Source organism: Podarcis vaucheri, assembly GCF_965113315.1.
Source record: "Podarcis vaucheri genome assembly, chromosome: 1".
NCBI lineage: Eukaryota > Metazoa > Chordata > Lepidosauria > Squamata > Lacertidae > Podarcis > Podarcis vaucheri.
The window spans coordinates 113,712,644-113,731,999 of NC_138759.1; the positions used below are offsets into that span (position 1 = coordinate 113,712,644).

The following is a 19,356-nucleotide window of genomic DNA, read 5'->3' on the forward strand; positions in this document are numbered from 1 at the left end:
GATTGTTTTGATGCTGGTTGTAAACTGATTTAAGATTTTTTTCACTTAAAAATATAAAGCGGTATGGATACTTTGTAGTCATATGAAAAGAGTTTTCATTCGTTCAAACATCGTTCCCTCTTGCAGCCATCATAGTGTTGATATTTCTTCTTTTTTCCTGTATTTTTTAAAAAAGGAATTTAATGCACATCTCATTGAAGCCATTAGGAAAACTCTTGTTGCTTTGAATGTGTGAATTGTTTCTAAAACTATACACAAAGCAGTTCAGTATAACAAAATCTTGACTCAAATTTGGATTCAGAAGACATGTGAGATCTAACCCATGTCATGTTATTATTGGAGAATGTCACTTTATTATGCGCCTCAAGCTGAGTTCTTGCAGACAACTCATCTTGTCCTCAGCCAGCGTGTTCAATTCTTCATAATATTTCACTAGGAACAGGGAACTTTGTCTGTTCCTATAGTCAGGACCAGTCCTGTCATTATGGAGAGTGAGGCAGCTGCCTCAGGCAGCATACTTTGGATGTCATTAAAGGGCAGCAATTTGCTAGTTATTCAATCAATCATTGATGTATTTTACTGCCAAGGAGGAAAGGAGGTGTATATGGGATTTTCTCCCTCAAGTACTTTGGGTAATAAGTAATTTGACTTGGGAGGACAGGCATCTGCTGTTCTGCCTCAGGCAGCCAAATGTCTTGGGTCAGTTCTGTACTTACGACAACCAGCCTCATCTGAGTGATCGTTGCAGTCAAAGACACCATCACACTGGTAATAATTGCTGATACACTGGTCTCCACTTGCACATTTAAACTCATTGGAACTACAGTTGTAAACTAAAATAAAAAAGAAAGATTATCTCAGGTTTCACTTGGTGACAAGCTTTTGGACAGTTTTTCTGCCATTGTACTAAGAGTGAGAACATGGTAGGCAGTGATTACGACTAAATATATATCCCTGGGGATTCTAGAGAACAGGAGGAATGCTTGCATCACCCATTTCCCTGAAGTACAAGAAGAAGAAAAAGAAGAAGAAGAATTTGGATTTGATATCCCGCTTTATCACTACCCTAAGGAGTCTCAAAGCGGCCATCAATCTCCTTTCCCTTCCTCCCCCACAACACACACTCTGTGAGGTGAGTGAGGCTGAGAGACTTCAGAGAAGTGTGACTAGCCCTGAAGATGAAAATGTCAAGTGGAAGGAGGAGGCAGGTGATACTTAACTGCAATCATGTTCATCCGCTCCATCTACACAATCCTTGTCACCATCACACACATAAAATGGATCAATGCACCTGTGATCAGGACACTGGAACTGACCAGGCTCACATGTCTCTGTGAAAGCTAAACAAGACAGCATAAAAACAAAACACCAACTTAATAGAATGCAGTGGTACATTGGTTCTCAAAAGTAATCCGTTCCGGAAGAACGTTCGAGTTCCGAAATGTTTGAAAACGGAGGCACAAAGGGCAGTCTGCAAATTCAATTGAGAAAAGCTATTCGGCTTCCAATGGAAGCATTTACTTCCGGGTTTTTGGTGTTCAGGTTCTGAAACGCTCGTCAATGGAGACGTTCGAGAACCGAGCTACCGCTGTACCTATTTTCCCCTAGCCCTATTTTGCATTAACACACTATGCAGAATATTACAGAGCTACACTCTGTGCAGCACCATCCTAAATGTATTTTCTAAGAAGGAAAATCTCCCTGGAACCAGTAGGACAAGTTCATTATGACTTAAGTCCCACCTATTTCAATGTTAAGTGCAACTAGTTCAGTCTAGAACCAACATAGGAATCTGCCTTAGGAGACCACTGGTGCGCCTAGGTCAGTGTTGCCAATGCACACTTGTAGTGGGTCCCCAGGCCTTGAGGTGGGAGTCATTCCCAACCCTACCTGTGGCTTACTCCTACTAAGCATGCTTACAATGGTAGCCAGAGCTGCGTAGAAGCTGAGCTGCAGAGAATGAAAAGCAATGACTTTGAAGAGGGGTCTTAGGGTACCCTGGAGCTAAACTATCTGGGACTGTTCAGGGCCTGGATGGGGATCACATGGACACTGCTTTGGGTTTTAAAAGGCAGGAGAGGTTTTGTGCTGTTGCTGCAGAAAAGCAGATTGCCGAGAAAGACTAAGCACAGCGCTGTATCCTCCCTATTTGAATGCTTACTGCAGTTTCTTTCATCTGATCCGTCACCACAGTCATTGTCTGTATCGCACAGCCAGATTCTGGGAATGCACTTGCTGTTGTCACAGGTGAACAAGGCTGCCGGGCAGGAAGTGGGGCCCTGCGTGGGGCAGTGGAGCTCGTCGCTACTATCGAGACAGTCGTTGTGCTTATCGCATCGCCACCGGTTAGGAATGCACTGGCCATTTCTGCAGGTAAAGGCCGACGAAGCACAAGAATTGTCTAGACGAGAAAATAAAACGTTGAGAAGATCTGAGTTATAATGCCACCAAAACCAGCCCTCCTGGCTACCACACAAAGATGTTCCACTCAATGTAAAAACACAATTATGGGGGTGGTGAGGGGGAGAAAACTCATTAGGTCTGAGGAACATAAATGGTATTTCATTCTACTGCCTATTACTGGTGTAGGGGTTTGTGTCAGCATCGTGTGGGTATGTTTATGTATTTATATATTTATTTATTTTTACTGAGAATGCGAGCTCTCTTTTCCTCCAGCTGCAAGATGTCTATGACAAAATTGTCTCTCACTAAATGTAAACAAAAAGACTATGGATCAAAAGTGGAGACAATAGATGCACCTTTCCCTGTTTATCTGTTTTGTAACACAAAAAATCATTAATAAAAACTATTTTAAAAAAAATAAAATAAATGGTATTGAAGGCTTAAAGTATGTTCTCCGATTTATTGCAATAGGTGGACTGCAACTGAGAAATTTTTGAACAAAAGAAGTGACATTTGGGGGGAATACAAACAATACTTACTGAGGGATCCACAGTTCTGTTCATCGCTGTTGTCGTGGCAATCATCCACACCATCACATCGATAGTACCTGGGTACACACCTGCCATTGCCACAGGAAAAGGAGTATGAACCACACTGTAAAGTGGGAGGCTCGTTGGATGGATCTTCCACACAGGTCAACTGGTTAGAGCTCAGTTTCATTCCATAGGGGCAGCCACAAACCCGCTGAAAATTGGGCACTGGGAAGCAGAAATGGCTGCAGTCTCCATTTGGATTTGTTGCTCTGTTACAGTAGTTATTGCCTTCGAAAACACAATGAAAAATTAATTCGGAAGATTTGCAACACTATGGAAACACTTACAAAACACCCCCTTTCCCGAAGAAGGAAAAGATTCCTGAGACACAAAAGGTAAAAGTTGAAAATCGAAGGGCAAAAACTTGGGAATCTGTGAAAATGTTTAAAGGAGTTGAACAGATAATGCTACTGCAAATCAAGATGCTTCGACATACATCCCTGAAAAAGTACAATAGATAAGCTTACCTATTTGAGACTGAGCATTATATGCTTTCACGTGCATGATATTATTGATTCCCCTCCTAATAATAGTCATTTCTCCTCCATCAGACTTTCGGACCCGAACTATTCCGCCAAGTCTCCAGTCAGTGAAATATGCATAACCTGCAACACCCGACCAAAAAACCAAAACATTACGGAGGTTATTATTATATATGAACAACAGGAATGCTCACATGCCAAAGCTGACTGGGCATATGTACTGGTTTGGATCCAACTGGCTGTGAGCCGTGTTTGTGGGGGTGGGTGGGGTTTTTTATGGATTCCACTTTTTCTGCTGCAGCCCCACCACCACCACCACATGCTGTTCTAGAGGTTCCCCCAACTGGAAGGAACAAACTGGAACAAACCGGAAGTGCAGGACAGAGAAGGGGGAGGCAAGAAAGCCTTGTTCCATTGAGCCGATCTCCACTTAGGGAAGTTAGGGTGTTAGTCAATCCTCAACTCTTCCTCAGAATTAGTGAGAGTCAGTGTGGTGTAGTGGTTAAGAGCGGTAGTCTCGTAATCTGGTGAACCTGGTTCGCTTCCCCGCTCCTCCACATGCAGCTGCTGTGTGACCTTGGGCTAGTCACACTTCTCTGAAGTCTCCCAGCCCCACTCACCTCACAGGGTGTTTGTTGTGGGGGAGGAAGGGAAAGGAGAATGTTAGCTGCTTTGAGACTCCTTCAGGTAGTGATAAAGCGGGATATCAAATCCAAACTCTTCTTCTCTTCTATCCATACTGCAAAAGTGATCTCTGGACCACTGTAGAATTTCACATGGGGAGTTGGGTGATGCAGCATGAAGATGAATGTGTGATGTGAGGTTCAGTCTATTTCTCCACATACTTGCTCCAGAAAGAGGCCATGGTGAATGGCATCATTCACATTTGGTGATATGAGCAAGAAACAACAACAGCTTTTACAGCACGGAGTTTCAGAACCAACATTATTTCCCTCATTAAAAACAAACAAACCCAACCAAACAACAACAACAACATACTGGAAATCAGACATAAAATGACCAAAGCTGCACTTGCAATGTCAAGAGAGTCAGATGCAAGGCTTAAATCTGCATTTTCTGTTTGCATGTGTATTCCAAAAGCAAATGAAGAAGTGAAACCTCATAAACCTGAGATAAGCGAACCTGAAGCCACCCAGATGTTGTTGGGCTGCAACTCCCACCATCCCTTACACTTTGGGACATGCTGACTGGGGCTGGTGGAAGTCGGAGTCACAACAACACCTGCAAGGCTACCAGTTCCCCATCCCTGCTGTAAACAATCCTTTTGCAAGAAAACCTGCATTTCAATGCATTGCAACCTACTATATTCCAAAAGCCTTTCATACCGTGAGAGACTAAGGACCGCTGTGTGGACTCAACATAGATACTGACCTCCAAAGATAGTGAGACCAAACGGATGTGTCATCTGATTAATTCGTTCCAGCGTCTTCCTATCCAGCCCATCAAAGGTACTATGTTCAATCTTATCAAAGAAGGCATCCACCCAGTAAAGCCTTAAAGAACTGAAAGAAGTGAGAGTTTTATTTGAATTTTTACAGAAAGGTAGTTTGCCTGCAGAGACATGCAGGTGGAAGGTATATTCCTCTGTAAATAATTCCCATCTAATTGCTATTCATCTCAATGGAGGTTTCTGCACCATAAACATCCGGAGCAAAATTAGTATTTTGAGGAGGATGAAATGTTCCAGAATCCACCTTTCACAAGTTCCCTCACTGTTTTCGCTGCTCCCCTTTTCAAATGAGGCTTCTTCCTGGGAAATCTTCCCTGTCAGTTGGGGCCCACACAACAAATGTCCTTTTAAATGTGTTGGAGGCGGGATTGGGGTTTGTTTTGTTCTTGTTTTTTATTATGTATTTTGTGGTTTTACTTTGCATTTTTATACTGTGAACTGCCCAGAGATCTTCAGATAAAGAGCGATGTACAAATTTAATAAAACGATAATAAAATGATTGATTCCATACAGCCATTCAGAGTTGGATCAGTTGCATAAGTCAATCCAGAATGAGGGCAATGCTTTCTGGCTCAGCAATGCCCTCACTTTGGAGGTGTGAACCGTTTCAATCTCCTTTCAAAGCACACCTTGAGGCAGGGAGAACACTGGAAAAAAGGTGCCTATCACTACAGATCAAAGCTTTGGCTAAGGTACCCTCTCCCACCCTTTCAGCCCAGCCGTAATTGAAAACTTAAATCTGTTGTTCGGAATGGCATTTCATAACTTACTTCCCTACCATCTAAAGTATTTCAACTTTTGGTGACAAACTAAAAGCATCTGTAGTTTGCAAGAAAATGACGTGACTATCGGCATTCTGGAAAAAATTGTCATTTTGATGCTGCATTTGCTGTAGTGTAAAGATTATTTCTGCAATGTCTGCTGGTTGCATAATATCTGCTTTTAAAAATCCTTGTTTTGATTTGATTTCTTACCTCCAATCAATAGCTAAGCCGTTAGGCCAGCCAAGTGTTGTGTTCACTATTGGCAAGGCATGTGATCCATCACTCCATGCTCTCATGATCTTAGCAGGCCGGAACCAGTCCGTCCAAAATATGTATCTGGAAATAATAAAAATGCACTGAAACTACAAATAGTCATCAAAATGTTGATATTTCTCCCCGGCCTGTCACCTGCAGTGCAATAAAAACCCAACCCCCAAACTAAAAACAGTCTTTTAGACATAGTACTTACTATGTTCTGACACTTGTTCTTGCTATCGCTTATAGAGGAAACAAATTTAAAAACAAACTGAACTCAACTCAACTCAACACTCACTCACTCACTAAATAAAAGGATAATAATGGATTGGATTCAGATTTCCCTTGAGCGGATTTCATGGGGGACTACACTGGAGGAAGGGATTGGCAGGAAATTTTCATCTATTTCTTTTTCCCCTGATGCCCCCCACAGTGCCATTTCCCATGATGTTCCAAAGGGCACTGTGACCCTGCGGAGTATTTTGGGAGGGAAGTACAGTGTGCTGCAAGGGAAAATCCATGAAAAATTACCTAGGGATAACTTGTAGTAGTGACCAGTTTTCACCAAAACAAAAGTTTAACTCAATAGAGAAGCAAGTGCCAGCCATATTGCTAAGAACTGGAGCATTCCCTCCCCATCCATTATGGATAAACAGCAATAAATAAAAACATTATGGCTTCTTGTTACAGATCTGTCAACAGTTAACAATATGGAAATAAGGAAATAGATAGGAGGAAGGTTTTTCCATAGTATAATCAAAGTTACAAGGCATTCATAGAAGGTTTAAATTAGCCTCTCGCCCAGAGATAATGGGAACTGACTCCAGCTGCGTAACCAAGTGCCAGGAGAGGGAGCCCCAGTCATCAGAGGCAGTACACATAACCATGGTAATAAGCTCCGCATGGACTTTGCATTCTGAAATAACTTCTTTTTCCTCTACAGAGCAAAAACATCAGGCTGGGATTTGGCCCTCAGAACGGAGTATCAGAGACTAGGTAAGTGAAAGACATGCTCTAACACTCCTCCAAGAGAGTTATTTATACAGATAACACCGTGGAGATAACAGGAACTCTTACGCTGCAGTGAGTTCTGTTCCAATCCAAAGAAAGAGCACAGAACAAACGCTTCTTGGTTTTTTAATAGATAATTCTGCTGAATACCCCTTTTGTGTTGATTTTGTACCACCTTGCGTTTTGCTCTGGATGTTGTAACTGGTGCCAGGACAACAAGGAGGAGGGGGAGGGATGCCTGAACAAGGGGAAGATATCTGAGATGGGAAAAGGAGGCTCCGGGACTGAAAACAGCAAGAAGTATTTTTGAAATACAAAACCACATGGCCCTTAAAACACACACAAACAGTAAAAAGAAAAGAAAAGTTGGAGTCAATCTACAGTTTCAGAAATATCATGTGGTAGAGCCCTCCCGGACCTGGTATCACTTCAGAATGGAGGCGGTGCAACAGTATGGTTGAATACCCACATTTTTAATAGCAATCCTGCATGTGGAAAAACAGGTTACAGTAGAAATCGTTTCTATAGCATTCAAGCTTTCCAGACAGGGGACTATTGACACAGAAGAGCGTTCTAGCACATGATGCACTGCCTGCATCGCACAGCAGCATCACAGAAGGGCTTTACCTTGTTATATTTCTGAACACAGAGCTGAGTGCTGACACTTACCCAATAACAGGATGAACCACTATTGAACGAGGGTTATTCAGATTCTGAACTATAGCTCTTCTCGATTTATCAGCCAATCTCATGACACTAATGCTCCTATATGGAGGGTCCGTCCAGTAGATATTCTTGGAGATCCAATCAAAAGCCAAGTCTTCAACTCCTTCCACTCTGTTGGCTACAAGGATTTCCCTGCCTGGTGTTCATATAAAATGGACATAAATGGGGAACTTTCTATTTAAGCGTTATATGATAGTTAACTATTTGTTTAACCACTTCCCCTCTGCAATCCCCAAAGTGAGTGGCCAGTGGATGGGGAAGTAAGCAGTAGATTTCTATCTCATCATGTGTTCATTGCTATCAACGCTGCTTCCGTTCCGCTACAGTTTGATTTCCATTAAAACCTATTTGCTATGGCCAGAACTAACCTAATTACCCAGTAATTAATTCCAGTGGAAGGGCACCATCAAAACCAATGCAGACTACAGCATACCATTTGCAGACTAATAATAATGATAGTGAATACTGCTCCTTTCCTGAAGTAGGTTGAACATGCAAATTACGGCAACTTCCACTCCCATTTCCATAGGAATTCTATGGAATCCCTATCTATAAGCTCAGTGGTAGAAAACATTTTCTGTGTGCAAAAGATCCCAGGTTCTATTTCCTGTTAAAAGGAACTGAGGAACCATAGTTGGGAAACATCTCAGGCCTATATTTTAGATTTAGAAGGCGACTGGGCCAGATCTGGTCCCCTGGGCCTTAGTTTGCCTACTCATGCCTAAGAGGCCCAATCGTCTTCTAAATCCGGCCCACAGACGGTCCGGGAATCAGCATGTTTTTACATGAGTAGAATGTGTCCTTCTGTTTAAAATGCATCTCTGGGTTATTTGTGGGGCATAGGAAATTGTTCATTTTTTTTTTCAAAATATAGTCTGGCCTCCCACAAGGTCTGAGGGACAGTGGACCGGCCCCCTGCCGAAAAAGTTTGCTGACCCCTGCCTTGAAAAGCAGCTCCCAATCAATGCAGACAGTATGAAGCTATGGCGGTTCCCTCATTGCGAGAAGCCAAGTTACAGGGAACCAGGCAGAGGGCCTTCTCGGTAGTGTCACCCGCCCTGTGGAACGTCCTCCCATCAGATGTCAAAGCAATAAACAACTACCTGACATTCAGAAGACATCTTAAGGCAGCCCTGTTCAGGGAAGTTTTTAATGTGTGACATTTTAGTGTATTTTTGGTCTCTGTGGAAGCCGCCCAGAGTGGCTGGGGAAACCCAGCCAGATGGGCGGGGTACAAATAATAAATTATTATTATTATTATTATTACATAAGACAGTCTATAGAGATGAGCTATTTTTGCTCTTTTAAAACAGCAGTTTTGCTTTGTAGTCTGAATCAATGGGAATCAAAAGCGATTATTATCCATTTTTTCCTGCTCAGTTCAAGATGCTAAGATAGGCAGAGGAGGAAATCAAAACAGAGAGATTTGCATCTTACCTGTCCCATCTGTTTTTTGTTTATAAATTATATCCTTAATGGTATCAGAATAGAAGATGGTATCCTCCTGGGCGTAGAAGTCAATCCCAACAAAATAGGAAGGGGTCCCTGTCACAGGGATGATCACATCTTCCTGGGTGGAAAGATTGAATGGGATTCCACGAACAGCTAGTTGGGATGAGAAGAGCAGAAACTGCTGCACAGCTGTAAAGGGAAAGAACACCAAAAAAATCAGCTACCTTACTTCAAGGCTCCAATGATCCTAAAATAATAGTTGAAGTTAATGCTTTTAAAAACATAACTGAGAGAAGAAAATATCCATGCAAGAACATTTACCAGAAAAGACAAACTCAATTAAAAATGAAACGTGAAGAACAGAAAATTACAACGAAGCATGTATACAACCTTAAACAAGTGCCCAATCTAAAGGCATATGATGTTGTCAACTTGCTGAAACTAAGCAGGCCTTCATCAGGCCAATGCCTCCATCAGACACTGACTAAAAAACCTATATTGTGAGATTTGTGATGGAAGAAAGGTGGAATATAAATGTGATAAATAAATAAAATAAGGGCTAAACCCAGCAATGGAACTTTGCCTGCTCTTGATCACAACAGAACCCAATCACACGCCCAAATCATTTCTGAAATGAGAAGTACCGTATTTTTCGCTCTATAACACGCACCCGACCACAACACGCACGTAGTTTTTAGAGGAGGAAAATCCATAGGCATGCCACCTGTAGGCATTCCCTCCATAACACACACAAACATTTCCCCTTACTTTTTAGGAGGAAAAAAGTGAGTGTTATGGTGCAAAAAATACGGTATATGCAGTGGATGCAAGCCTAGGAACTGGGATAGGCTGCAGATATGGGACTATCTTGGAAACACAACAGTTCCCACCATGTGGAATACTTTGGGCAAGCATAGGAAACATGCACAACACCCCTATGGGGAGATGCGAGTAGTCCCACATGCACTCTGCTACATAATGGTGCACAGCAGCTGTGAGGATTGCACACACTGAATCTGAAAAGCCAGCTAGCAATACAGCCATCCATAGAAGCATTACTTAAAGAGAGTCAGCATGAGTCCTTACCAATGCAACGTCGTCCGTCAGCATGCAAGTCAAAGCCCAACATGCATTTGCAACGATAGCCAAGACCATCATTATCTGTTTTGTGACTGAGAACACAGATCTGCTCACACCCTCCATTATTGCTACCACAAGGGTTTCTTACTGGAAAAAAATAATACGGTTACAGCCTTACCAAACTAAATCAAATGTTAGGTTTTCATGATGTTTTTAATTTCATTGGTACTTTTACCTAAGTGCATGCACAACATGAGGGACAAAATATCAGCTTTCCTCTACTCATGTTGAGTTTTTCTTTCTACATATCAAGTACATTTAAGTCCCATTGATTTAAAAGGGAAAGCAAAAAGCATTCCTCTCTCCTATTGAAAACAATGGGACTTGAATTGCGTAACCTCTTGGATCAGAGGCTGTCTCACACCTAATTCATCTGAAACACATCCATTCATTCATTCCAGCTAATAAGAAAATGCCGCTCTCCCCTGTAAGAGTACTTAGAACAGCATGCTTAATAAAGAAAAGAAAATTACACACACACACACACACCAGACCCTCCAAGTGTCCCTATTTTCCAGGGACAGTCCCAGATTTACAGAATCTGCCCCAGTTTCTGATTTGATCCTGGAATGTCCCGCTTTTCCTTAGGATGTCCCTATTTTCATTGGAGAAATGTTGGAGGGTATAGAGATAAGTAACTTACACAACCTTTAGAAGACATCTGAAACCAGCCCTGTATAGGGAAGTTTTTATTGTTTAATATTTTATTATGTTTTTATATATGTTGGAAGCCGCCCAGTCAGATGGGCAGACTATAAATAATCAGATTATTATTATGGAATAGGATGTCCCTATTTTCACCGGAGAAATATATAACATACTGTCAGGGGTTCAGGAGCAGAGACGCAGAGAAGGGAGGAAGCAGAGAGCGAGGGGGAGGAATCCGAAGGGAAAATGAGTGATGATGACGACCCGAGATCTCCAAGCCTAAGCAGTGAGTCAGAGGACTCCCAAAAGGGAGCCCCAGTGAGCAGAGCAAGGGGGGGATCCGGGGGGACACCCCAGGAGGAAGGGAACAGAGGAGATTCAGAGAGTAGCAGCTGGAAGTCGGGACCCACGCTCATAACTGAGGGCGGCAGCAGCTGGAAGTCGGGACCCACGCTCAAGACTGAGAGCAGCAGGGAGGAAGGTAGCCAGGCATCGGGTTCCGGAGGCTGTCAGCAGGAGGGAGGGCACGAGTCAGGGGTGGTCACGCCCTCCTCAGAGAGCGAGGCAACGGTTAAGAGGAAAGTAGAGAGTTGGGCGCGCGCGCCAAGTTCAAATGCAGCGGAAGCTGGAGCAGTAAGCAGCCCGGAGAGTGAGCCAGGTCCTAAAGCCCGCCGCAAGGAGGCAGAAGGATCAGGGGGGTCAGCGTCAGAGGAGAGTAGAAGGGAGGAGGCCCAGGGGGGCAGAAGGACCCAGAGACGTAGGGAGAGGCGAAGGAGGTGGAGCAAGGCTAGGGTATTAAGCTGGTGTGCAAGAGGCGGGGACTCAGACGGGTCTTCGCCGACCTAGGGCAGAAGGTGTAGAGCTGCACGCTGCAGTTCGGAAATGAAACCTGTAACTTAATAAAGACTCTTATAAAGTGAACGCTGGCGGACTTGGTCCTATGTGAGCTGGGACTGGGTGGCAGCTCTGACAGTAAGACCCGTCTCTCAAAAGCTTCGGACACCTGATATCTCGCAGCGGAGAGAGAGGCAGCTGGAGGAGGGGATCGGTGTTTGGGAGCAAGCTCACGACGGTTAGCAGAGATGACGGAAGCAGAGACAGTTGCAGCGCTGCAACAGGCAGTTACCCAATTGAACGCGGAGGTACTGGCATCCAAGAAGAGGGAGGAGGATGCGGCAGCCGCCTACAGAGATCTCCACGCCAGGTTTGAAGCATGGGTTAAACACGGGCAGCCAGGACCCAGACCGGAGGGGGTTGGGTTGGCACGGAGAGCAGGAGGGCTTGTGGCTCACTTCGATGGGAATTTACAACAGTACCCCAATTTTCGAGCAGACGTAATGTGCGCACTGCAACTGCTGGCAAAAGACTTTAGAGATGAGGAAGAGAAAGTGGGGTTCATACTATCCCATTTGCATGGGGATGCTAAAGCGTGGCTACGCAATTTGTGGAGGGATAAAGATCCGGCGCTTCAGAATGCAGATGCCTTTATCAAAGCGATGGATGCGTGTTTTTTGTCTACTATTGATGTGGATCTTGCCCGACGGGAGATTCATGGACTAAAACAAGGGAGGGCAAGCGTCCGGCAGTACCACACCCGCTTTTTTGCGCTGGTCAGTGCCTTAGAGTGGGACCGGGATTCGCCCCCTGTCAGAGACCTGTTCTGGGAGGGTCTAAGCTCTGCGGTCAAGGATGAAATTGCAAGGGGGGAGAGGCCCCGAAGCACGCAGGAGGTGGTCCAAAGGGCGCTGACTGTGGGGGTGAGGCTGGAAGAACGTCCATGGTGCAGAGATGAAGGACGTGGAGGGCGCGAAGCAGCGAGAAGTTTCTCTTTCGTTCCAAGAGAAGCAGCGCGTGCGCAATCCACACCTCCGCCTGGAGGGGGAGGGGAACCGATGGAGGTTGGAGGTGCAAGGGCTCAGTCAGCAGCCAGAGCCCAAGCACCGACAGCAGTGAAAGCGAAGCCTCCTAGAGGGAACAGGAAGTGTTACATCTGCGAGGATCCAGGCCATTTGGCGAAAGAGTGTCCCCGGAGGCTCCACAAGCACACTGCAGCCTCAGCAATGGTGACTGCAGCAACGCAGCAAGGAGAACCACAGCAGGGAAACGACGATGTCTGGCTGGAGGCAGAGGCACTGGGGCCCAGCCAGACGCATCAGTGAAGCAGTCCCCAGCGATCTTGCAACCCACGGACCCCCTCCCACCCAAACCAGTAGTGCAGCTCACAGCATCTCTCCAGCTACCCGATGGCGTCACTATCGAAGTGCCGCTTTCTGTGGATTCTGGAAGCAACGCAGACTTTATAGCGCAGGATTTTGTGGAGCAGCACGCTATACAGCTACTGCCTGCCACTCTGCCCCTGCAAGTCGTCACAGTGGATGGCAGAGAGTTGCTAGGGGGGCAGGTGGTGAAGCAAACGCCACCGATGGTGATGCGCCTTGGCAACCACAGGGAAGTCATCAGTTTTAATGTCACCCAACTGTCGGACACGCCCATTGTGTTGGGCATGAGTTGGCTGGACAGGCACAGTCCGACACTGGCTTGGTACCAGAGACAGCTGATCTTCGGCTCCTCTTATTGCGCAGAACACTGCATCCTGCCCAGACAGGAGGGAGAGGAGGAGGAATCACAACTGCAGTTGGGAACGTTGCAAGCAGTCCCCCACAAATACGCAGACTTTCTGGAGGTCTTCTGCGAGAAAGAGGCTGACAAGCTACCACCGCACAGGCAATATGACTGCAAGATTGACCTCCTACCAGGGGCGACGCTGCCGAAAGGGAAGCTGTATTCCATGTCTGAGGACGAATTACAGGAACTCAAACAGTTCATAGATCACAATTTGCAGCGCGGTTTCATCCGGGAGTCCAGGGCAGTAGGGGGCAGTCCTGTTTTCTTCGTGAAGAAGAAAGACACGCCCCAAAAAAGACTGGTGGTGGATTTTCGCCTCTTAAACAAGATGACCAAGCCTTCTGATTTCCCCATGCCCAGGATTGACGACCTACTAGCGACGGTGCGCAAGGGACGCGTGTTCACCAAGTTGGACCTGCGAGGTGCGTACAATCTCATCCGCATGAGGGAGGGCGATGAGTGGAAGACAGCCATGTTCACGCCTCTGGGCACCTACGAATACAGAGTGATGCCGTTTGGATTGCAAAACGGTTCTCACTGTTTCCAAGCTTTCATGCATCATGTGTTGGCGGGACTCCTTTACAAGAAGTGCGTCTGCTTTCTGGATGACATCCTGATATTCTCCGAATCGCAGCAAGCCCATGACCAAGATGTTCGGGAGATGCTGAAGAGGCTGCAGCAGCATAGACTGTACGCCAAACTGGAGAAGTGCCAGTTCGACACGACGGAGGTGGATTTCTTGGGTTACAAGTTGTCGGACAAGGGGCTAGCCATGGACAGCGCCAAGGTTCGTGCGGTGTTGGATTGGAAGAGCCCGCGCAACCGGAAGGAGGTCCAGCGGTTTGTCGGCTTCGCCAACTTCTATCGCAAGTTTATCAAGGGGTTCGCGATGCAGACGGCGGCCATCACGGACACGCTAAGCTCCAAGAAAAAGAAATTCATCTGGACGGAGCAGGCGGAGCAGTCCTTTCAGGCACTCAAGCGTCTCTTCGCGTCGGAAGAGCAACTGCTGCATATCGACCCCAGCAGACCGATGCGGGTAGAGACAGACGCGTCCGATAGAGCAGTGGGAGCTGTCCTGCTGCAAAGGGACCCACAGGGGGTCTGGAGGCCGGGAGCGTTCTACTCCAGAAAGCTCAGCAAGTCGGAGCAGAACTACACCATCTGGGACAGGGAGTTGCTGGTCATTCATGCAGCTTTCAAGGCGTGGAGGCACTTCCTGATCGGCGCCAAGCACACGGTGCAGGTCTGCACGGATCACAAGAATCTGGAGCACTGGCGCACGGCTCAGTTCCTGAACCAGAGGCAGATACGTTGGGCGGAGTTCTTTGCTGACTTCAATTTCCGAATAGAGTACGTCCCAGGCGACACCAACGTCATGGCGGATGCACTGTCCCGCAAACCGCAATACCTCGAAGAGGCGACGCCAGCGGCAGCCATGCACATCTTCGCGCCAACAGCGTGGGCGTGCGCTTCAGCCACAGTAGACCTGGATGCGGTGCGGCGGGCGTTGCAGGACGACTCCTTCGCGCAGGCGAAGATGGCAGAGGTGCACAAGGGCACGGCGAAGGGCGACGAGTTCCAGATACGAGACGGCTTGCTCTTACGTAAAGGGGCCATCTACGTGCCGGGAGACGAACTTCGCGCCAGGGTACTGCAGCAGCTGCACGACGCACCCACGGCCGGGCACTTTGGCACGGAAAAAACGGTGGAATTAGTCGCAAGGGACTTTTGGTGGCCCAGACTGAGAGGGGAAGTCGCGGACTACGTTGCGAGGTGCGACACCTGCCAGAGGGCCAAACCGGTGCACAAACCACCAGCGGGACTGCTGGAACCGCTGCAAACGCCGTTTGAACCGTGGGAGAGAGTGGCCCTGGACTTTGTTACGGATCTACCCAGCTCGAGAGGCAAGACAGCTGTACTAGTGGTGGTGGACTTGTTCACCAAGATGGCACATTTCATTCCGTGTGCGAAGGTGGCCACGGCGGAACAAACCGCCAAACTGTTCATAGATCACGTGTTCAAAGTGCATGGTCTGCCGCGGTCTATCCTGTCCGACCGCGGGCGCCAGTTCGTCTCGAATTTCTGGCAGAAGCTGATGAGTTTTCTAAATGTCAAGGTCGATCTGGCATCAGCAAGACACCCGCAGACCAACGGGCAAGCAGAGAGGGTCAATGCCATCATGCAGCAGTACCTGAGATGCTATGCCAATCAACAACCTGCGACCTGGGTGGATTACCTGCCGCTCGCCGAGTTCGCTTACAACAACACGAAGCACGTGTCCACAGGGGTGACGCCGTTCTTCGCCAACAATGGGAGGAATCCCAGAACCTTCCCGGGACGGGAGAGAGTGGGGGACGGAGGACCACAGACGGCGGACGCGTTCGCGTCAGAGTTGCAGGCGGTACACGATCAACTCAGACGGCAGCTGGAGCTAGCTAAGCACGCCTACAAGGTGCAAGCTGACAAGCACAGGCGGGTTGGCGAAGAGATCCAAGTGGGAGACTGGGTCTGGTTGGCAGCCCACGCAGTGCCGACCAGGTCACTAGCCAAGAAGAAGTTGGGGCACAAGCAAATTGGTCCGTACCAAGTCGAAGCACAGATCAACCCGGTAGCCTTCCGACTGGCGCTGCCGGAGGGTTCCAGAATGCATCCGGTGTTCCACAGGTCGGTGCTCACTCCCTACAAGGCACCTCACAGATTCCAGGAGCCAGGGACGGCACCGAGTCCGTTCCGGGAGCGGACGGAGACGCGAGGGGTGACGCAGCAAGACCCCATCAACGAGGTCACGGAGATTTTGGACTCCAGATGGGGGGAAGAGGGAGTCGAATACCTCCTAGCCAGAGAGGGCACCCGGGCCAGCGCCAATAGCTGGGTGCCAGACTACGCTTTGGAGGAACCCCTGCTCAAGGACGAGTTTCATGCCCTTTTCCCACACAGACCCATGCCAGCGAGCTTTTTCGACGACTGGCTGTTCACGCCCACACTTTCTTCCAGCACGTTCCATGGATTCGACTCGGACGGGGAACCCGCACTGAGCACCCGTTCCCCAGAAGGATCGCCGGCGGGTTCGGCGTCAGACACCTCGTATTGGTGGGACGATCGACCGGAGGAGCAATGGCGCCGGAAGTGGCTGGAGATGCCAGGTCGAGCGACCGACGCAGAGACTGACATGGACGTGTTTGGGGAGGACCTTGGGTTCGAGCACGGCGGTACAGAGATGGAAGCGGAACAGGTCAACGTCGGCGACCGCGAGGAGGAAGACTCGGAGGTCTTCAGTTGGCGGCCAACCACGGGGAGCGAACTGTATCCGGCATTCCCTCCCGTGATGATGGAGCACCCAGCACCCACACCTGAAAGCGGGGAGGGGGGAAGGGGGGGCTTCGAGGGGGGGATGGATGTCAGGGGTTCAGGAGCAGAGACGCAGAGAAGGGAGGAAGCAGAGAGCGAGGGGGAGGAATCCGAAGGGAAAATGAGTGATGATGACGACCCGAGATCTCCAAGCCTAAGCAGTGAGTCAGAGGACTCCCAAAAGGGAGCCCCAGTGAGCAGAGCAAGGGGGGGATCCGGGGGGACACCCCAGGAGGAAGGGAACAGAGGAGATTCAGAGAGTAGCAGCTGGAAGTCGGGACCCACGCTCATAACTGAGGGCGGCAGCAGCTGGAAGTCGGGACCCACGCTCAAGACTGAGAGCAGCAGGGAGGAAGGTAGCCAGGCATCGGGTTCCGGAGGCTGTCAGCAGGAGGGAGGGCACGAGTCAGGGGTGGTCACGCCCTCCTCAGAGAGCGAGGCAACGGTTAAGAGGAAAGTAGAGAGTTGGGCGCGCGCGCCAAGTTCAAATGCAGCGGAAGCTGGAGCAGTAAGCAGCCCGGAGAGTGAGCCAGGTCCTAAAGCCCGCCGCAAGGAGGCAGAAGGATCAGGGGGGTCAGCGTCAGAGGAGAGTAGAAGGGAGGAGGCCCAGGGGGGCAGAAGGACCCAGAGACGTAGGGAGAGGCGAAGGAGGTGGAGCAAGGCTAGGGTATTAAGCTGGTGTGCAAGAGGCGGGGACTCAGACGGGTCTTCGCCGACCTAGGGCAGAAGGTGTAGAGCTGCACGCTGCAGTTCGGAAATGAAACCTGTAACTTAATAAAGACTCTTATAAAGTGAACGCTGGCGGACTTGGTCCTATGTGAGCTGGGACTGGGTGGCAGCTCTGACACATACACATATATATACACATATACACTCTCTCTTTCTCTCTCTCTCCATGCCAAAATATACTTCAGAGGCTGGCTGAGGCCTAGAAATCCTCTTGTAAGGGAATTTCCATACACAGACCTTCCCAAAAGATTATCAGCACTGCCAGCTTTAACAACACTTATCACTTGGAAGATAGGACAGGGTGCTTATAATTAATATCCCAGCTGCCAACCCGTAAATAAGTATGCTGTGATGTTACAGGTAGGTAGTCGAAACAAAATAAAATAAATTCCTTCCAGTAGCACCTTGGAGACCAACTAAGTTTGTTATTGGTATGAGCTTTCGTGTGCATGCACACTTCTTCAGATAGTGTGCATGCACATCAAGGATGCGACCAAACCAACAAGGAGAACAGCTCACATACAGCCCAAACTGCTAGATGCACGAAGTATCCCTTGTCCTGCATGCTGTTGTCATATCCATTGGGCTCCTTCTTCCCTTACAAGTGCAAAGATTCCGTTACGTCGGAGATGGGGAGCCCAAGGGCCTCCAAGTCCTATCCATCAAAGATGGCATGGTCGATGGTAAGGCTGCAGTTTAGCCAGACATGCCTTACATATGTTTGGTTGTATTTTATTCTTTGAAAGCTTCAAAGGAATAAGGCACTGAATGAACATCACCCATACCAAGCATTCATGCAACACATTTATCACAACTAATAGCCAAATCTACGGCATCCAATCGCACCTCCAGCCATTTTGAAGAGGCTACTTCTCTTTGGCTCCCTCATTTGACTTACCATAGGGCTGCCTGAGAGCATGATAGACTGTCACTCCATACGGACGCAAGGAAGACTGATAAATAACTTGTGGGTTAGAATCCTCAAATTTATTAGCTTTCATCACCGCCATCTTTGTCCAGTCAGTAAAATACACATTGTGTTCAAAAAGGCTTATTCCATAAGGATGAGGAATCAAGGAGCCTCCGTGAGCTATTGTTCTCCTGTTTGTGAGTCAGAAAGAATTATTTTTCATTAACAAAATCTGAAAATGAAGACTTATAGTCAGGCAAGATCAATATTACATTCCATCTCTGGTTAAGGTGGCTTCACAAGGGATTTAGCAACTGACTTGCGGAATCATAAACAAATATGCGCACTGAGGGTCAAAGAAGAAAAATCATAGAGGAGAAAACTATTGGGACGATGTAAAATTGAAAAGACTGAACAGGACATCAAGGAAGGGTTATAAGGTGGTGGTCAACTAGATGAGCTTCTTTAAAAAAAATAAGGAAGAAATTAAAGGGTTCAAACCAATAAAACCAATTTAACTGCTTTACTGGATCAGATTAAAGGCATCCTGTTCGCACAGTGTCAAAAAAGAAGACTATGGGGAACCCGCAAGCAGAACCTGCACACAATGGCACACAATTGCATGCCTACAATTCTCAGCAACTCTTCATAATAATAATAATTTTATTATTTATACCCCGCCCATCTGGCTGGGTTTCCCCAGCCACCCTGGGCGGCTTACAGCACATATTTTTAAAAATTGTAAAAGATCAGACATTAAAAATTTCCCAATACAGTCCTGCCTTCGGGTGGCTTC

At 47.4% G+C, this 19,356-nt stretch overlaps 1 protein-coding gene across 1 annotated transcript in view; it reads right to left on the reverse strand.

The window, feature by feature from the left end:
• LRP2 (LDL receptor related protein 2) overlaps positions 1 to 19,356 on the reverse strand; it is a 154,274-nt gene that overhangs the window by 81,073 nt on the left and 53,845 nt on the right. Inside the window, 11 exon segments of the mRNA XM_082236526.1 lie at positions 717 to 833; positions 1,221 to 1,340; positions 2,162 to 2,401; positions 2,943 to 3,224; positions 3,464 to 3,601; positions 4,871 to 5,001; positions 5,924 to 6,049; positions 7,649 to 7,841; positions 9,143 to 9,346; positions 10,244 to 10,384; positions 18,549 to 18,751. Coding sequence (XP_082092652.1) covers positions 717 to 833; positions 1,221 to 1,340; positions 2,162 to 2,401; positions 2,943 to 3,224; positions 3,464 to 3,601; positions 4,871 to 5,001; positions 5,924 to 6,049; positions 7,649 to 7,841; positions 9,143 to 9,346; positions 10,244 to 10,384; positions 18,549 to 18,751 — 1,895 coding nt within the window.